The 20,961-nt window shown below is 49.2% G+C and overlaps 1 protein-coding gene across 2 annotated transcripts in view; it reads right to left on the bottom strand.

The window, feature by feature from the left end:
- Positions 1-20,961, bottom strand: part of kita (KIT proto-oncogene, receptor tyrosine kinase a) — a 186,888-nt gene that overhangs the window by 65,580 nt on the left and 100,347 nt on the right. For both annotated transcript variants that reach the window (XM_072496779.1, XM_072496778.1), the window contains exon 4: positions 14,968-15,104. In XM_072496779.1, the coding sequence (XP_072352880.1) occupies positions 14,968-15,104 (137 nt within the window). The remainder of the gene's footprint in view (positions 1-14,967; positions 15,105-20,961) is intronic.

Genomic DNA, 20,961 nt, shown 5'->3' with positions numbered 1-20,961 from the left:
TGGCCAGTTTAGGAACCAGCAGGAAGGAGTGTGCAGCAAGGGAAGTTGATGCTGCTGTTATATATGTTATTGTAAATAAATGTTATTACTTTGTATCCTTAAACTCGTGCTGGATTCTTCGTGGCCCTTACAAAACTGGCAACGAGGGTTAAAGTGAATAGCTGTCTACACTGCTGAAGCCACCTCCCTGGATTTTTTGTTGGATACAGGTTGGAAGTTGTTTTCTATTACACCATGCCTCTGTACGGACGTTTGGATGTTTTTGATGCTGCGCTGGAAAGCTGGAACCAGTACGCACAACGGATGCGTTACTATTTCCGGGCAAACAATATCACCGAAAACGAGCGCCAGGTGGTCATATTGCTCATTGCCTGCGGCCCGCATACGTTTGGGGTGATTAGGAGCCTTACGTACCCAGCTGCGCCGGACACCAAAACGTTTGATGAACTTGTGAATATAGTGGGGCAACATTTTAACCCAACCCCGTCCACGATAGTCCAGCGTTACCGGTTTAATACCGCTGAGAGGACCCCTGGAGAATCCCTTGCCGATTTTCTATCCAGGCTATGCAGGATTGCGGAGTGCTGTGACTATGGTGAGACCTTGTCAGAAATGTTACGCGACCGTTTGGTTTGCGGTATTAACAATGCGGCCACCCAGAGAAAGTTGTTAGCTGAGCCAACATTGACATTTCAACAGGCAATTCAAATAGTATTGTCCCGAGAGAGCACAGAACGAGGAGTGCAGGAGCTACAGGGAATGGAAGTGCATGCCTTGGGGCGCAACCCCTTCCATCCGAAAACGTCCCCCCGCGCTCCTGCGGTACCTTGGGCGAGGCGACGTCTGGACTGACGGCAGGGGCCGTCGGACATTCCTCCCCGAAGGGAGCCTTCTCCAGAACCAATGGATGAGGAGCCATGGCCGTGTCAAACTTGTAGGCGCCAACCCCGTCGCGGACGCCAGTCCTGGGGGCGCCAGTGGCGCCGCCGTTCCGACCGAAACTGGGACCAGCCCAGTGGCCGTAACTGGGACCAGCCCAGGGGCCGTACCTTCCATATGGATGAACCTGCGGTGACTACTCCTGAGGACGTGGAGACGGAGGACGACTGCCTGCAGCTGCATTGTGTGGCAGCTCCCCGTGTGGCCCCCATTAAGGTGACAGTACGGGTCAATGGTCATCCGCTTGAGATGGAGTTGGACACTGGCGCAGCGGTCTCCGTGATCGCCCAGAGGACATTTGACCGCATCAAGCAGGGTATACAGACCCTTACATTAACCGACTCACAGGCCAGGTTGGCCACCTACACGGGGGAACCACTGGACATTGCAGGAACTACAATGACCCCTGTTGTTTATGTGCGCCAGGAGGGGTGTTTCCCACTTATCGTGGTGCGCGGCCATGGGCCCAGTCTGTTGGGTCGGGACTGGTTGCGCCATTTGCGGTTGCAATGGCAGCACATTCTCCAAACAATTTCTGAAGGGTTGACTGAGGTGCTAGGACGATACCCAGATGCATTCCAGCCTGGTTTGGGGAAAATAAAAGGGGCCGTAGCCCGTATCCAAGTCGAACCAGGAGCCACGCCACGCTATTTCCGGGCGCGCCCGGTGCCGTACACCTTGCTTGAGAAGGTAGAAGGGGAGTTCACTCGTTTGGAGAGTTTGGGTATTATCAGGCCCGTCCGTTTTGCTGATTGGGCAGCACCAATTGTACCTGTAATGAAGCCAGATGGCACAGTTCGCTTGTGTGGCGACTTACAGTGAATACGGCTTCCCGACTCGACCGATATCCAATGCCTCGCATAGAGGATCTCTACGCAAAGCTTGCAGGTGGACTCTCGTTCACAAAATTAGATATGAGTCACGCCTACCTGCAGTTGGAGCTGGACCCTGCCTCCCGACCATATGTAACGATTAATACACACCGGGGCCTGTATGAATATACATGGTTGCCCTTTGGAGTATCCTCTGCCTGCACTATTTTTCAACGTGTTATGGAGGGCATTTTGAGAGGTTTACCACGTGTTGCTGTCTACTTAGCTGACGTTTTGATTACAGGGACGTCGGAGCAGGAACATTTGGAAAATCTGGAGGCTGTCCTTAGACGCTTTTCGGAGGCTAGAGTCCGTTTACGTCGCACAAAGTGCATATTTCAGGCAAAGGAAGTAGTCTACCTGGGTTATCGGGTGGACCGCGAAGGTTTGCACCCCGTCGCAGAAAAGGTGCGTGCGATTCAACAGGCCCCCGCCCCGACTGACACTTCGCATCTTCGTTCTTTTTTCGGTCTCGTAAACTATTACAGGAAGTTCCTCCCCAATCTGGCAACTACGCTGGCCCCGTTGCACCTCCTGCTAAAGGAAAATCACACCTGGGTTTGGGGTCAGCCGCAAGAAACCGCTTTCCGGCGGGTAAAGCAACAATTGTCGTCGTCTGGGTTACTAACCCACTATGATCCTGGAAAGCCTTTGCTCGTCACATGTGATGCATCCCCGCATGGTATTGGGGCCGTCCTGTCCCACAAGATGGAGAACGGGGCCGAGCGACCGATAGCTTTCGCCTCCCGCACATTGACTGCAGCGGACAAAAAGTACGCGCAGATCGAGAAGGAGGGCCTGGCAGTGGTTTTTGCGGTGAAACGCTTCCACCAGTACGTGTATGGCCGCCATTTCACTATCGTGACTGATCATAAGCCTCTGCTGGGACTTTTCAGAGAGGATAAGCCAATACCGCCCATTGCTTCCGCACGGATCCCGCGCTGGGCTTTGTTGCTTGCTGCATACGAGTATTCTCTGGAGCACAAACCAGGAACGCAGATAGCAAATGCCGACGCACTGAGCCGATTGCCTTTATCGACCGGCCCCATGTCGACCCCCACGACCAGTGAGGTGGTTGCAACCCTAAATTTTATGGAAACCTTGCCTGTCACGGCATCACAGATCCGTGAGTGGACCCAGACGGAGCCAGTCCTGTCAAAGGTTCGGCACATAGTCCTGTATGGTGGGCAGCATAGACAGCTCCCAGGCGAGTTGCGGGCATTTTCCTCCAAGCTGTCAGAATTCAGTGTGGAAGACGGCATCCCTTTGTGGGGGACGCGTGTGATTGTCCCAGAAAAAGGCCAGGAGCTGATACTAACAGACTTGCACAATGGGCATCTAGGTGTGACCAAAATGAAAATGTTGGCCCGGAGTTATGTCTGGTGGCCAGGCCTCGAACCGACATTGAGAAGGTGGCCCAAAACTGCTCCATTTGCCAGGAGCATCAGAAGCTTCCGCCGGCCGCGCCCCTACATCACTGGGAATGGCCAGGGCGGCCTTGGGCACGCTTGCATGCATATTTCGCAGGCCCTTTTTAAGGATCCATGTTCCTTCTATTGATCGACGCCCAGTCTAAATGGCTAGAGGTGCATAAGATGCAGGGGACAACGTCCTGCGCAACAATTGAAAAGATGCGTTTGTCCTTTCGCACGCATGGCCTCCCCGAGGTGCTGGTCACGGATAACGGCACTCCATCCACGAGTGAGGAGTTTGCGAGGTTCATGAAGATGAACCGCATACACCATATCTGCACTGCCCCATACCATGCGGCTTCAAATGGGTTGGCAGAGCGCGCACGAGACTGGCTCGCTTTTTGTTTACGTATAGGACCACCCCCCATGCGGTGACTGGAGTAGCTCCCGCAGAACTCCTAATGGGCCGGAGACTTCGCACCCGCCTTAGTATGGTTTTCCCGGACATTGGCGCAAAAGTACGCCGCACACAAGAACAGCAGGGACAGGGATTTTCTCAGCATCGGCCGATTCGGCAGTTTACGCCCGGTGACCCACTGTTCGTTCGGAATTTTGCTGGTGGTGCCCAGTGGGTTCCTGGCGTAATCTTTCGCCAAACGGGCCCGATATCGTACCAGGTGCAAGCCCAGGGTCGTCTCCAGCGCAAACATGTAGACCACGTTCGGTCCAGAAGACTATCCCCTCAAAAGATTCCCCGCCCCCGGAGCTCATTTCTATAGCCGCAGAGACCAGAGACAAGGGAAGGTAGTCCTCACAATCTTCCACTGGTGCCTCACTCAAAGCCTGCGCAGGTCGTTACAGAACCGAATGGAGATAGAGATGCTGACATGGCGGAGGCAGCAGACTCTGACTCTGAGATGGAGACTGTAAGGTTTTCGGGCAATTCGGCCCTTTTGGAACTGCCCAAGCATAAAAACTCAGAGACTGTAAACTGACTTTTCAGCCAAGAGAACGTCACCAGTTTTCCCAGCAGGCCTGGTCCGCTGAGCTGAGTAGGGACATAAGTATTTACAAACCCCCCCCTAGGAGCTACAAGGAAGAAGGAGCCAGACAACGAGATAAGATCAAAACACAGACCAAGGGGCACGGGAATACACAGGGGGCCTGCCTGCAAGCAGGACAATGGGATGGTCATAGCCCCATGCAAATGTAAATGACTTTGCCTCCACCAGAGCAGAATCCAATCAACACCCCATCAACATAGCAGCTATCTCCGGAGCAGATGGAAGTCTTTGAAAATCTTCAAGGGAGCTCAACCTCGTTATCTCAAAAAAACAGACTGGAGGCGGACCTAGGGGAGGTACTCCCATCTCGACAGGTCTGACCGGCTCAAAGGGGGCAGGACCAGCGGGAACTTTAAATCTTACCTTTTTCAATGCAAAAGGGGCTGGCCGATCACAGGACAAAGCCAGGTAAAACAATATAAAAGGGGCTGTGTTTTCGATTGGGGGGCTCTTCGTTCTTGGCTCGACCTCTGCACCCCTGACTTGACCTCTGCAGCCTGTGACCGTAAGTACCCTGCAGCAGCTTGCGAAACTCCCTTGACTTTAATAGTGGTTGAGGCTTTGGGGAAGGGAACTTGTTTTGTGCCTTGTGATATTGCTAAAAACTGTGTAATCATAAGAATTTTCGTTGTGTCCGCTATATTACTTTTGAATAGACTTAGTTTGTATTAGAGCATAAGATTTTATTGTGTTTCTTCTGTTGATGATTTTGACCTGGGTTTTGCAATAAACCTTGATTTGATGATAATTGGAGTCGTTTAAATTCTTCAATCTTTCACCAGCGATCTCTGACCAAGTCATTGTTAAAATACTCCTCACCTTAATTCCGGGTTCAAGAATCGAGGGTCATCTTGAGCGATTCACTCAGGACAGACTGCTGGTTAGGAAATAAACAGCAGTGTCCTATTCTCTCTCTTGGGAAAGCTACTCTAGTGGAGTAGGAACCGGGTGGGTGTTGCACCACCGGCAAGAGAGAGAATCACCTGGGTATTGGTAGGGGTCTGGAGATCTGTGTGATATAAGTCTCAGGCTGTCGGTTAGGAATAAACGGCAGGCTTGAATCAGTGCTCTCTTCAGTGGAAGTGTCCCAGTGCGACATCCCCTGGCCTCTGAAGTTTCAGTGCCAGCTGGAGAGAGACACACACAGATATTCAAACCCCAGATATCGGCCCAGTAGTGGAGTAGCGGAGATGGCACCCTCTACAATGGCGACCGCGGCAGGACCCCGGTGGTTTGGAGTATGTGACTTGGCAGAGGGGGTGAGGGAACGAAGCAAAATGGAGGAGAGAATATCCTCGTATTTGTGGCAAAAGGTCAACCTCACCAAACCTTGGGTTTCAGAATTGATCAATGCGGAGCAACCGGTAATGGCAGCGGCTGCATGGACAGAAAGCAAGGCGCACAAAAGGCACTTGGAGAAGGCAGTTTGGCAGGTTTGCCTGTCCGAGCAGGTAGTCAAGACAGAGGATAGGGTCGAAGAGTTAGAGCAGGAGTTGAGAGAAGTGAGGGCCAGCGCAGGGGACAGCGCTAGCGCAGCGGAACGACTGCGGGAAGAAATGGCAGAAATGAAACAGGAAAGCGAGTCTAACCGGTGTGAGAAGGACTATCTCCACTGCCAGATAGTGGAGGGTAAAGAAAAGGAACGGAGGCTCCAGGAACTCTATGCTCGGAGTACAGAGCAGTGTAGGAAGCTGGAGGGGAAGTTCCGGGACATCCAGGCAGCGTACCGAGTGGCTCGTGAGGAAGTAGGGGACTGTGCCCATGGGCCGTGCCAGGCACGAATAACGGAGTTGGAGGAGGCCTTGTCCAAGGTCAGGGGACAGATACACCTGGTAGGTCCAGGGGGGTCCCCAAGGGGCAAGGTGCTCCTCGCAGCGGATGATTCCCCACAGGCCAAGGGGAATAGACCGCCTCCTGAGGCACCGGGATCGTGTCCGGGTCGGCAGGGGGGGATCGGACTGCACGTTCAGGGGCAAGTCCAAGGGGGGTCGGCAGGGTACCCCCAGCTGGCGGCGTGTCCGCCTGGTTTCGTATGTGGGTCCCCATGGGATGGGGACAGACCGCTGCCTGGGATGCCGGTGATGGGGCCGGGTCAGCAGGTAGGGTTTGGACCGCCCGGTCAGGGGCAGGTCCAAGGGGGGTCAGTGGTGTATCCCCAGATAGCGGCGTCTCCTATATGGGTAGTTAGCCCGGGGACAGGGGGGCTACCCAACGGGGCAAGAGAGCTGGACAGTGGGGAGGAGGAGCAGGAACCCCAGGTAGGGCGGATGTGCCCTGTCAGACAAAGAAGGTATGGTCCCCCGGCGGGGCTGGCGAATAGGGGACCGGTTGAGGGCGACATTATCATTCCTCATGGGGCACCCGCGCTCAGGGGGATGGTGGCCCACGTTCCCAGGCTAACTCCAAAAGGGGATCCGTCGCTTCATTTTATGGAGGTGGAGCAGGCAGCCAGCATTAATGACTGCGACGAGGGGGAGCAGATAAGGATGCTCCTGATGACCCTAGATGCACAGCTATGCAGGACAGTGACCTCTGGGAATGGGGGAAGACCTGACACATGGGCGGCAGCACAGACTGCTGTTCTGGAGGCGATGAGCTTGAATCTGGGGAGCCCTTTCATGAGGGTGGGGGAAACCAAGCAGCAACCAGGGGAATCTCCCACCATGTTCGCAGACAGACTGTGGACTGTCTATATGGAGGCATGCGGGGTTCCCGGGGATAGACGGAATTTAGGGGAAAGAACCGCCCACTGGCTGAAGACCCTCGTAGCTAACTGTCTCCCTCACGTTAGGGCAAAGGCCGAACACTGGTTCGACCCGCAGAGTCCGGACCTTAATGAGGAAGAGGTCCTTAGAAAACTCACCCTTGCATATCGTAATGGGGAGAGGGGTGAGGACAAGCCCCTTAAGGGTAGGGTGCATGAAATCGCGCCAGCAGCCCCTAAGAGAGAGTGGAAGCATGAGGGCACCCGGACCTCCGACGAGAAACCGGTATGCTACGGGTGTGGGAAGGCCGGGCATTTCAAGAGGGAATGTAAAAACCCTAGCAAGCAGGAGAGGGCTCCCGCAGTAGAAAGTCAGACCCCGGCGGCAGGAGCAGCTGCCCCGGGAACCATCGAGATAAGTAAAATTTTAGCCCTTTTGCAAGGCTCAGGACAGGTGGCAATGGCAACGGGCCAGGGCCTGCCCGCACCCACACCACAAGAACCCGTATGACTACCCAGGGAGCAGCCTCAGGAAAAAGGGAGCGCAGGGGTAGTTCTAGCCCCAGACCCTGGTCCGGTCCAGGTGCAGGGTCCCATTCTGGAGGCTGCCTCAGGAGCTATTTGCAGTTTAAATCCCTTAAGGTGGGACCCATGCGAACGCCACATCAGTCAATTTAAATTGTTCCACCCCATAAGGACAAGAAAGAGCAAGGTGGGGGGAAGACTGGGGGTGATAGTGGAGAAACCCCCCGTAGAATTAACGACGGTGGGGGAGGTCCCTGACTCCACGGTCACACAACCGGTGACAAGGTGCTGTATCGAAGGGGCAGTCCCAAAGAGACCGACAGTGCTGCAAGCACCCAGCCCAGGGACAGTAACGATTCCCAAGCCCCTACCTGTGGGTCAGGTGGCCTGCCTTAGTATAGAGGCTAAGGAGGCGGAGGAAGTGGAGGTATCACCTTGGGTTTGGGAACCAGTCAGGGGACAAAGGAGCAATCGGGTCTCCAAGCCCCCTCTAAGATGGTCCCCATCACACCTCCCTAGAACCCGGTCCCGCAGTAAGGGGGCCCGAGTAGAAGGGAGCGCTGAGGGATCCCCGAACCCTGTTGGGGAAGGAGAGGCAAGGGGCAGCCCGAACCCCCGGGAGGGGACGGTCTGGCCCGAGCCGTTGGACCAAACAGGTGAACTGCCCCAGTTTAGCGGGGCACAGTTTTAATTTGGCCACCCGGAGACGGGTGGCATTGTATATAGCATTCCCCCCCTGTTAGTTCTAATTTGTGTGTAGTTGTGTGTGAAGTATTTAGGATCGTGGGAACACAGAAGCGCCTGGTGCAATGGTAAAATGATGAAGCACCAGGCACTAGGACCCTGGTGCAGCCGGGCTGTAAACACAGAATCACAGACAGGCTGCGGCAACTTCAAAGCGGGAGCTGCTGCTGCCGCCGGATAGCGGCAGGCACTAGGACCCTGGGGAGCCGGGCTGTAAACACAGAATCACAGACAGGCTGCGGCAACTTCAAAGCGGGAGCTGCTGCCGCCGCTGGATAGAACCCATGCACTTCAAGGTAGGTAGTTCTGTGGAGGCAAGGATGTGTTTTGTTTTTCTTACAGATGGGGCACCCGACGATGTGGAGTTTGCTGATCCTGGCGATGGTGGGACCGGGAGAACTCCGCAGAGGCGAGACAGAAGAGTCCTTCGACTGACCGGGTTAGGGTGACTGAGGGCAGGCGGGTGTGTTTAACCTGTGAGGGGGACGTTCCTTTGGGGAGATGGTGGTGGCCCAGGAAGCTGAGGCTGGACATGAGGGATCGGTCCTCGGACTGGGAACGCCTGGACACCAACACCTAACGGACCATCACGGGGTCACCGGGTAGGATCACCGTTTGCGGGGATAAGGGGTGGGCTTCTGACCAGGGCATTTATTTGTGTTTATGGGGATCTACCAAGGCATGTCCACAAGGGGCATTAATCACTTTTGTAAGGTGGTGGCAGAACCCAGGGAACGGGATAAATTGACCGCACTGGGGAGGGATGTGTAACGCCCAGGGAAGGGATGACTGTAAAAGCTACCGAACTGCTGGTTCAGGTAAAGCGACCCCTGCCCACAGCCCAACCGATCGACCCTCACAACTGTCCGATCACCACCAGGGGGGGGCCTGAGAATGGTTTAGTGTTTGCCCCCACAAAGGAAATGTTGTACAGGGGGTACATTATGCTGTCGCCTCAGTTGGACTAAACCTCTCAGCTGTAGGTATCGACGATGGAGGATAAATGAAGAGCCCTCAACGGGAAGAAGCGAAGTGCAGCCAAGAAAGGAGGATCCTTGGTGAAATAAACAGATGCAATTGTAAATAGTTGTATGGATTCGCGGGTTTCAGTTACTTGATTGTGATATATGTACAGGGACCCTTACGTTTGGGGTTCCGGTGAAATGTGTACTTGATTGTGATATATGTACAGGGACCCTTACGTTTGGGGTTCCGGTGAAATGTGTATATGTTACTGTCTGCTTGAATTAAGTATGGTCTTGTCTTTCCCTTTCATTGAAATCAGGGGTAGCCTAGATTAACGGAACTGTCTTGGGACTTGTAATTTCGCATGTTGTTGGGGGGGGCCTACGGTCCACACAAGAGGAAATAATTGCCCTTCACCTGTGTCGATACGGTCCAAGCAGGTAGGGACGTATCGAAGGGGCATCTGTAAGGTTTTCGGGCAATTCGGCCCTTTTGGAACTGCCCAAGCATAAAAACTCAGAGACTGTAAACTGACTTTTCAGCCAAGAGAACGTAACCAGTTTTCCCAGCAGGCCTGGTCCGCTGAGCTGAGTAGGGACATAAGTATTTACAAACCCCCCCCTAGGAGCTACAAGGAAGAAGGAGCCAGACAACGAGATAAGATCAAAACACAGACCAAGGGGCACGGGAATACACAGGGGGCCTGCCTGCAAGCAGGACAATGGGATGGTCATAGCCCCATGCAAATGTAAATGACTTTGCCTCCACCAGAGCAGAATCCAATTAGCACCCCATCAACATAGCAGCTATCTCCGGAGCAGATGGAAGTCTTTGAAAATCTTCAAGGGAGCTCAACCTCGTTATCTCAAAAAAACAGACTGGAGGCGGACCTAGGGGAGGTACTCCCATCTCGACAGGTCTGACCGGCTCAAAGGGGGCAGGACCAGCGGGAACTTTAAATCTTACCTTTTTCAATGCAAAAGGGGCTGGCCGATCACAGGACAAAGCCAGGTAAAACAATATAAAAGGGGCTGTGTTTTCGATTGGGGGGCTCTTCGTTCTTGGCTCGACCTCTGCACCCCTGACTTGACCTCTGCAGCCTGTGACCGTAAGTACCCTGCAGCAGCTTGCGAAACTCCCTTGACTTTAATAGTGGTTGAGGCTTTGGGGAAGGGAACTTGTTTTGTGCCTTGTGATATTGCTAAAAACTGTGTAATCATAAGAATTTTCGTTGTGTCCGCTATATTACTTTTGAATAGACTTAGTTTGTATTAGAGCATAAGATTTTATTGTGTTTCTTCTGTTGATGATTTTGACCTGGGTTTTGCAATAAACCTTGATTTGATGATAATTGGAGTCGTTTAAATTCTTCAATCTTTCACCAGCGATCTCTGACCAAGTCATTGTTAAAATACTCCTCACCTTAATTCCGGGTTCAAGAATCGAGGGTCATCTTGAGCGATTCACTCAGGACAGACTGCTGGTTAGGAAATAAACAGCAGTGTCCTATTCTCTCTCTTGGGAAAGCTACTCTAGTGGAGTAGGAACCGGGTGGGTGTTGCACCACCGGCAAGAGAGAGAATCACCTGGGTATTGGTAGGGGTCTGGAGATCTGTGTGATATAAGTCTCAGGCTGTCGGTTAGGAATAAACGGCAGGCTTGAATCAGTGCTCTCTTCAGTGGAAGTGTCCCAGTGCGACATCCCCTGGCCTCTGAAGTTTCAGTGCCAGCTGGAGAGAGACACACACAGATATTCAAACCCCAGATATCGGCCCAGTAGTGGAGTAGCGGAGATGGCACCCTCTACAAGACACAGGACGCATCAGAGGGGGAATCCTCGGGTCCACGGGCCGTGGATGTACAACCGTTACGCCGTTCATCACGGAAGCGCCGGTCTCCGTCTCGTTACACGCTGCCTGATTCAGCGCCGCGTGCAAATGGTGTCCGGCCTGCGGCAAAACGAGTCCGACGCCCTCCTTTGCCAGGGTCTTCGGTGGATTCCTTGGACTTTGGGGGGGGGGAGGGATGTTATAACCTGCCTGCTTACCATTGGCTGGGGACTAATGACAATCCCACAATCCTGTGGGAGTATGAGCTTCCCCAATGAGGGGGGCAGAGAAACCATTAGTAAACTCTAAGTATAAATAAAGCTGGCCAGTTTAGGAACCAGCAGGAAGGAGTGTGCAGCAAGGGAAGTTGCTGCTGCTGTTATATATATATGTTATTGTAAATAAATGTTGTTACTTTGTATCCTTAAACTCGTGCTGGATTCTTCGTGGCCCTTACAAAAGATACCAAAAGAATGAGATTCAGTCATCATTGATTAGTTACATAACAACGTTCCTTTAAGAAACAATTCTGCAACATTGCCTGAAGCTCATGGTGCTGACTAATTCCCTGTTACATTGTGGGAAGGGAGTGCGGCAAGTTCATAAGAGTGGAAAAAACATAAAAACAGTTGCATAAGTTGTTTTGAAGTCAATGGAAAGTATCATGGTATAAAGAGGTCGTCCAATACATAAACTAGGCAGGTCAGTTAAAATTGTGGCTCATCTCTCTAGGTTCAGCTCAACAACTCCATTTCCACCTCATTTATTGTGCAGCCCTGTGACTGGCCAATACAACCGTCAACAATAGTGACATAAACACCCAGTGCTCTCCATCCCCTCATTCCTCATCTTAATGTTTATAATCTGCATCATTAATCTATGATCTGCTTGTCTCCACTTGCAAAGGCCCATCATGAAGACCTGTCATCAATTCTAGTCAAGATATTGGTTTCTACCTTTTACCCTTTAATCTGCAAGAAGAAAGCAGGAAAATGTTTTAAAGCTTTTGATGAATCATCTTTAAATCATCCGCAATTTCACAAGGTACAGTAAGCATATGTCTTACTCAATGGTTTTGTAATCAATCTGTGGCAGGGATGTTCCCCTCATTTAACCAGCTTGTTTTTTTCCCAGTTGCAGCAAAACATTTTTGCCTCTTTTTTTTCACATCATTTATTTTTATATCAGTACATGGTCACCACAAGGAATGATTGATTCAAGAAGGGCTGGAGTTTTTAGCAATCCATGTACATTGTAACAAAGGCAGTTTGGCTGATCTGTATCCCAACTCCTATTGCATTGCTTCCTTAATATCGTTGGCTAGCAAAAATCTCAGTTTCAAATTGAAAGTTATGAATTGAGCTAGCATCTACTGTTTTCTTTTTGTTGGAGAGTCCCATACTTCTACCACTCTTTTATGTGAAGGAGTTTTTCCTAGCTTCTCTCCAAAATGATCTGGCTCTGAGTTTAAGGCCATGAGCCCTTATCCTCGATAGCCCAACCAATGAAAAAGTTTATTTCTATCTAGTTTATCAATTTCTTTCAAAACCCTATTAACTTCAATCATAATAGATATTAACTTTGTTTTATTCCAGAGAAAAGAAACTCAGTTTACATCATTTCTCCTGTCTAATCTCAGCCTGGAAGCATTCTGGTGAATTCGAGCTACACTTCTTCCAAGGTCAATACATCCTTTCACAGATCATGGGCGCGATCTACCGTTTACATTGCGCTCAAAAAGCAGCGCGGCACGACGCAACGTGACTGGTAGATCCACATCCAGGATCTACCCAGCTCACCACGCACTGTTAGATTTAAGGCGATCTAGAGAGATGTCACGATGTGAATCCCGCCCAATGTGGGCAGGATCACTTTCTGGCAAATCTGCATATTAGAGCGAGACAGCTATTTTCACTCTGATATGCATTCCCAACATCTAATCAGGGTGTTGAGATCTAACTCCCTCGCCTTGGAGATCTTGGATGAGTGCTGTTCAGTACTGGTCTCCACAAACAGGGACCAGATGGAATGCAATTGGAGGCCCGAAGCAATTGGAGGCCCCCGGTGCATGCCCTCTGTGCAGGGTGGTACCTTGGCACTGCTGGTGCCATCTGGGCACACTGGTAGTGCCACACTGAGGACCCCAATCTACCCTGATGGCCGTTAGAGAGCGGGGTTTCTCAGCGCTCCGAGACCCCAGAAACACCCGGCTGACCTCATGCTATGGGTCTCTCCCCCACTCAGGTAGATCACAGCCCACGGGGAGTTCCTTTCCGGACTAGCCTACACTTCAAATGATTTTCACCACTAGTGAGCTAAGCACACTGGTCAGATCGGCTCCTCGGAGATCGGGCCACCATTTTGAAAGGGTGCCCCGATCTTTAAGTGAGCTTGAGTGTCCCTGACACCCCCCACCCATGGGCAATGTCACCACTCATACACATGGGCCTGACCACACACAACCCCCAAGTGAGGATACTATGGGATCGCTGATGGCCCCCTCACCTTTTCAGGCCATCCCTCGCTGTTCAACCCCCTACCCCTCATACCCTCCATCATCCCTCCTTTCATGGGCATGGCCCCAATCAGGCCCTGGCCCATGGCACTGGCACCCTGGGGCAGTGCCAAGTTGGCAGTGCCAAGGTGCCAGCCTGGCAGTGCAAAGGTGCCCAGGTGTGAGAGGGAGATTCAGGGTGTCAGTTTGCCTGTGCCTGACCACCTAAGGGTCTCCAATGGCCTGGGAAAACCCAGAGGTGCCGTGACGACTGGTCCAGATTTGTTTGGGACAGTATTAATTGGCGCCCACGTGACCTTGCACTGGTGAGCTGGTTAGATCACGGGAGGCCATTAGATTAAGCTTCCATCTTGCTAACGAGTTCAAGGTGAGAGGGGAAAAGTTTAAGAAAGTTCTCTTGGGGACTAAAATGCGTGGAAAGTACTTTACGCAGAGGGTGATGGGTGCCTGGAACGCATTGCCGGCGGAGGTAGAGGCGGGCATGATAACGTCATTTAAGATGTAGCTAGACAGATACATGAATGGGCAAGGAGCAGAGGCATACAGATCATTAGAAAATAGGCAACAGTTTTAGATAGAGGATATGGATCGGCGTAGGCTTGGAGGGCGGAATGGCCTGTTCCTGTGCTGTAATTTTTCTTTGTTCTTTGTTCTTTGAAACTAATGTGATGGGGATTGCCCTTAATTGGTCTCAAGTAGCTCCACGCACATCGAGGTGGGATCCGATCCCGCCAATGGGAGCGTGTCGGTTAGATTGCAAACCGCTCAGCACCCGGCGCAGTTTCCAATTTTGCCCTCTCCCACGATCTTACTGGCCCGCACGGATCCTCGCTGGGGGCAACATGCCTGTTTAATCAAACCCATCCCCGCCCAGAACTGTACACAGTACTCTAGAGGCTGGATTCTCCGCCCCACCGTGCCACATTTCTGCCCCGACCCGCCGGCGGGATTCTCCGTTACGCTGGACGGTCAATGGGGTTTCCCATTGTGGGACAGGCCCACGCCATTGGGAAACCCCCGGGCGCCGGCAAAACGGAGAATCCTGCCGGCGCAGAATCCCGCCCCAGATGTGGTCTGGCCCAGTGCTTCTCAAAGTGTGGTTCGCGACCACTGCTGATCCAGGTGCTGAACCGAAATGCAAGTCACTGAGGCACAAAATGACCGAGGCCGAGTGAGAGAACAGGCCAGAACCCTCATCCCCACCACTTATGTGGCTTCACATAACTGGACTGTTTTCCACGTGTATGACACGAGCCATCATTAGCGCGAGCAGCAACAATGTTGTTTCATAAGCGTAACTTGGGCAATGGTTAATTTTATTTTGTTCTTCGCTCCACGGATGCTGGGTTTTACAGTGCTTTCTGTGTTCATTACAGGCAAATGTTAAATACACTTACCGAACTTTGCGGATGAATCCAATTCACAGTTACTGCGTGGTTTACATTTCTTATTTTGCACTCCATCTCAAACTTCTCTCCTTCCTTCAGCAACTCCTTATTTATCTCCACGGTGATTCCTGGGGCTCTCTTGGGGACTAAAACATTACAAGAACACTTTATTTGGGAGTTATTATTGCTGACATAGAATAATGCACCAATAACTGCCTCTTTCTGCTCCAAAGCAATGAATGTTCATCCCATTGGGAAACAACAAATAACACTTTATATTTGAATTTGCAAAGCACTGCGATCTTCATCTTTTGTTTCAAGCAATTAAATATTTATTCAACTAACAGAATTAAATATTTATATTAATTATTACAAAATATTTGCTGAAGAATAGGTTTTGTATCTCAAGTGTGGAAATCAACATTTAAGGCTGAAAATATTGAAAGCCTGCATATTCCACAATACATTTTGCTGATTTAAACTGAAAAATTCACGAGAGAGCAAACTTCCTCAACTCAGTATTGTGCAGACACGTGTGACAGAAATTGTGTTTCCTTCTGATAGAGATTTTTTAGGGTCTAATTCACACACTCTTCTCATGCAAAGAAATGTCTCCAATATCTGCAAGAAAAGTACTTTTCTTTTTGTCTTTACCTCAAGGCAGCAACAGCTTTTTCACACAAAGTGGTCCTGCCAGTATCATACCCAACAGGTTAAATGTGCAATCTCTACCAACGTTCCTTTTCTAAAATGTTATATTACTCACTAATAAGCTCCAGAGAAAGGGGCAGCATGTTGGTGCAGTGGTTAGCACTGCTGCCCCACGGCGCCAAGGTCCCAGGTTCGATCCCGGCTCTGGGTCACTGTCCGTGTAGAGTTTGCACATTCTCCCCGTGTTTGCGTGGGTTTTGCCCCCACAACCCAAAGATGTGCAGGATAGGTGGAATGGCCACGCTAAATTGCCCCTTAATTGGAATAAATTAATTGGGTACACTAAATTTATTTTTTAAAAGATAAGGTCCAGAGAAAATAAATCACAACTGGAATGTCTCTTTAATATTACCAAGTGAGATTGGCACCCCTACAACAGAGTCAAGTGGTTGTGGTGTAAAGCCTCCATCGGTGGGGCCAGAATATCCTGCTGGCATGAAGAGTTGTAAAGTTTTGGCTAATGACATGAGGTTGAGTAGACAAGCCTGGAACCTATGTAAATTAGGTTGCCACTGAGAGGCAAAGAACCTGGACAGAATTATTTTAAAAATTCACAATGCTTTTCGAATTTGAGACATGTCTGAGTCCATATCTAACACCGGGGCTCTGATTGGTGCAACACTCCCCACATTCGGTGACACTGCAAGTATCAGCTAAGAATGCCAATAAGCTCAGCTTCCACTGCAGAGAGCTGGTGATGACTAAGTGTTTCAATCTGGCACATTCCAATGCTGACAGATGCACTAAAGCTTTGGGCAGCCATTGCAAAGACCCAATGGGGAAAGGCCCTCACACCATAGTAAACCAAGGTACTGGAGCCCATGTAAAATCTCTCAAGCTGTACGCACCATAGAATGTTTGAAATGAAATATGAATGTACATTATAAATACAACCAGTAATGAAAGTGTGAGGGATAGTGTGTACTGTATTGAAATAAACTAAACTCTATTGCACTTTTTGTAATGCCAAATTTGAACTGTGATCTACTTTTACAAATTTTATGAATAAAGTATATTGTTTGCAAAAAAAGGCCTATGTTATTGGCAATTGGAAATTAATGCCAATTCTACACATTTTAAAAGCTAAGTGAAGCCCATTTTTAACAGAGACCTGTCGTTTATGTAACATTGCAAGGAAGCGAAGACCAAATCAGGAAATCTTAATTATTTTGCACATCTCAGAAGATGCAGTGCGATTCAGTTAATAACACAGGATGCAAAAGAAAAATTCATAAGCAAATGAGAAGCAGACTAGAATCTGTAATATTGCACCACAACGTGCAAATACACAACCAATTCCAACTTGTAAATGTGTATCCTATCTTGTAAATGTATATCCTTCAAACTCATTCAAAAAACTGTTCAAATTCAATAGAGTAGATATCCCAACCCTGCCCCTCATCTTTGCCTGGCTTCCTTTAGCTTCTGCTTGTTGACCTGCTGTCATGGTATATCACTGTCATCTGTCTTGTGTGATCCTCACACACCCACGGTAGATCGTTTGCAACCACTCTGCGATGTTCCATTATCCAACTATGCCAAGGTCAACTTCTCCTTCAGCTCCCAAAGAAGAGATCTGTGCAGCCTTTAGCTCGGGTCAAATGGCCGGAATACTGATATTTTCTGATCTGGATGTCGCTTTTTAGAGTTCTTTTTATTCTTGTTTTTTTTAAACACCTTATTGGTCTTATAACCCGTATATGGAATTTTTAGCACATGTCTCAACATCCTCGGGAGGGAGTTTCTTGATCCACCGACCGCCAGGATCTTCCAGTACTACCGAAGACAATGGTCATTTGATTTTCTCACAGTCTCCATCGCGGAGGGACGCATTGCAGTGGGGCTGGAAAATCTTGAACCACATTTCAAAGGCCTCCATTTTATTGCACTGGTTTTTATTTATTGGCCAGGTTTCTGAGGCATGCAGGAAAGTGGATGAGTGTAGCATCTTATGAGATTGTTTTCCTTGTTACAAAGTTGTTAACATATTCTTGATCTTGACAAAATTACTTCTGGCTATCTCTATCCTATGCCTGGCACAAATATCTAATAGGCTATTTCTCTGCAACGTTACTTCCACCAATAACATATCAGACAAGTCTCTGTGAAAATGTAGTTTTAGATCATGTCCCCCAAATTGTATACAATTTGTACAGAGAATAATGATGGGAAGCCAGGCAAATATAATAGGTAACTAAGAGGTGAGATGAGCTTAAAATGCAAGAGCAGCAGAGTTGTGAATTACACACAGAAGTCCATGTGGGATGTAGACCAGATCCTGTGACTTATTCACGCCAGCTCTATTATCAACACATTCCATTTCGGTAAAACAAGCAAACAATAAATGGCCCAGGGACAAACTGCTGCCCTTCCAAGTCTCTGTTCCAGGCTCCAAATTGAATCGGATTTGGTCCTGTGTTTTCTGTCCTGCTGTGGAACTCAATGAACAACCCATTTCCTTCATGCTCTCTGTTGCATGGCCAAATCAACTTCTAACAACAAAAGAAGTAGAGAGCAAGCAATAATTTGACACTGGGCTAGCCACAATTCTATATGACATACAGCATACAACACAAATTGCCAGGTGGAGCAATGTATCCCGCTGTCTAGCATAATCAGTATCAGAAGGTGGACTCTGGCACCCTTCTTACAACAAGAATAAACAAGGGCTAGGAAAATCTGAGGGATATAACTGGGTGCAGTTCTTTTCATGTAACTGTTAGCAGAAGAGAAGCAGCACAGAAATCATCTTCCTACACTGCTTGTTACTGAAACATCTACCCCGACATAGGCACCTAAATAGCCCCATTATAAATAGTGAAGACTTTAAGCTATGTTATACTTCCTTAAAAAATGACAGTTGATACCTGCTTCAGACTTTCTCTTCCTTTTTAGCTACCTGCTGCCCACCTCTCCTCGGCCACACAAGAAGGCATATATTGTAATTCGTAAAGTTGCAGCTTACAGATTGCCTGACTTACAGGATCTAATTAAGACCTCAGAAAAGAAATGGTTTGGAAGCAATGCCATTGGTGTACGTTTATCAATTTCAAAACGATATATAGCTGACAGGTGCTGATCCTCGGCATTGATCTGAGCCCGCGTCATCGTCCTCTTGAGGGTTGATTCTTGAGTTTGATATGGGTGAATCCCCTGCCTGCAGGTAGGTTCAACGGACATTGAGAGTGCCACCCCACTCGGAGTAATTTCTGTAGTAGAGGTTTCCTGCTCCTGAGATGGTCCACATGTTTTTATACAGTCCTCTCCCTGGTCTTGACCTTGTATGACACTGGGCCAGTCTATTCCACTACAAATCCTGGAATCCAAGGGGATTTGGCTCCAAAATTGCGAACATAGACAGTGGAGTGAATTCTACTCCACTCGTCGCCGGTAGTGGAGTTCCAGGTGCAGCGGAGAATCCCACATGGAGCAAAAAACATGATCGGTATTGTTCTGTTGCTCCGTTCCCCCATCGGCAGCAGCAGCGAGCTATATGCCCCGCAACATCGGCAGAATGCAAATGGGTCATTTGACCACCTGCTTCTCAATGCTTCCGTGATGCTTCGGCCCACTTGGCCGGGATTCAGCCGGGCGTGGGTAGGTGTAAGTATCTTACAACGTAACCCTGATGCACTGCACCTCACAGTGAGCCAGGGGGGGTAAGTATATAACATTGGTGCCCCTCTGCTATACCCAAGATCATCCTAGTTAACCTTCTCTGGACTGCCTTCAATGGCAGCACATTTTTCCTTGGATAAGGGAACCAAAACTGGTCACAGTATTCCGGGTGTGACCTAACTACTGCCTTGTATAGTTTTAGCAAGACTTCCCAGATACTCCTGATGTCATCCACCACGTTAATAGTTTCCAATTTCCTGTCCCTAACTATCTCCTTTTCAACATAGGTGGCCAAACTCTATATTTTCAACCCCTACCAGGACATCTGTGATCTTTCTGCTTCTGCCTAACTTGACCCCATTAACCACCACCCTCCTCTGCCTCAAAGTGAACAATTTATTTAACTCCACTCATTCCTTGCTTCAGTTCTACCAGGGTATTGATAACTGTAGTGGTGACATTCCTGTTTGTTTAAAATTGAACATTTTATCAATTTTGCTTCCAATTTCCACCCAGCAATTTATGTGCACTTCTTTCAATTTAGTTTATTGCTCACAATGCAGTCTGCTCTACACTGCCGAGATGAAATGTAGATTGTGTGATCATTTTATGGATCACCCCTATTCAATCTGCAAATATGACCTGACATCCAATAACCTCATTTGAATAAAAAAATCTCAACCTTGTTCTCACATAGACCTGTCTGGCATCCACTTGAAATCATAGAATTTACAGTGCAGAAGAGGCCATTCGGCCCATCGAGTCTGCACCGGCTCTTTGAAAGAGCACCCTTCCCAAGCCCACTCCTCCACCCTATCCCCATAACTCAATAATCCCACCCAACACTAAGGGCAATTTTGGACACTTAGGGACAATTTAACATGGCCAATCCACCTAACCTGCACATCTTTGGATTGCGGGAGGAAAACGGAGCACCCGGAGGAAACCCAAGCAGACACGGGGAGAACGTGAAGACTCCGCACAGATAGTGACCCAAGCCGGGAATCGAACCTGGGACCCTGGAGCTGTGAATCAATTTTGCTGACCACTATGCTCCCGTGCTTCCCCCAAATTAGTTCATCATAGCCTCCCTACTTCTGTAGGCTTCGAATTATAAAGCCCAGGTTTAGTATATGCTCAACCTGCCCTACCATCTTCAATGATTGATCTTCTTTCTAGAATTGTGTGTTTTAGATCCTATTGCCTCTCCTCATTCTACCGACCAAAATGTATCAGTTCACATTTCTCTGCATTAAGTTTCATCTGCCACCTGCCCACCCATTCCATCAGCCTGGCTGTGTCCTCATGAAGTCTATTATCCACCTTAACGTCCACTAAACTCCCAGGTTTTGTGTAATCAGCAAATTTTGAAATTGTGTCCTGTACACTCAAGTCTAGGTCATTAATATATATTAATGTGGTCCTGATACCAAACCCTGAGGAATACCTTCCTCCAGTCTAAAGGAAAACATTTTATGTCACTTAGCCAACTTTGTATTCATACAGTCACTGCCCTTTTTATTCCATGAATTTTAACTTTGTTGACATACTTATATGAGAGACATTATCAAAGGCCTTTTGGAAGTCTGTGTACACCACGTCAACTGTCATCCAGGGAGCTCCACTTTTTCCTGTCATGGGAATGTAGCTGGACAATACCCGAACAATCTCCTC

The sequence above is a fragment of the Scyliorhinus torazame genome, chromosome 3 (genome assembly GCF_047496885.1).
Source record: "Scyliorhinus torazame isolate Kashiwa2021f chromosome 3, sScyTor2.1, whole genome shotgun sequence".
Taxonomy (NCBI): Eukaryota; Metazoa; Chordata; class Chondrichthyes; order Carcharhiniformes; family Scyliorhinidae; genus Scyliorhinus; species Scyliorhinus torazame.
The sequence above is the reverse complement of the archived record's forward strand: the minus strand, read 5'-3'. Positions and strand labels throughout refer to the sequence as shown.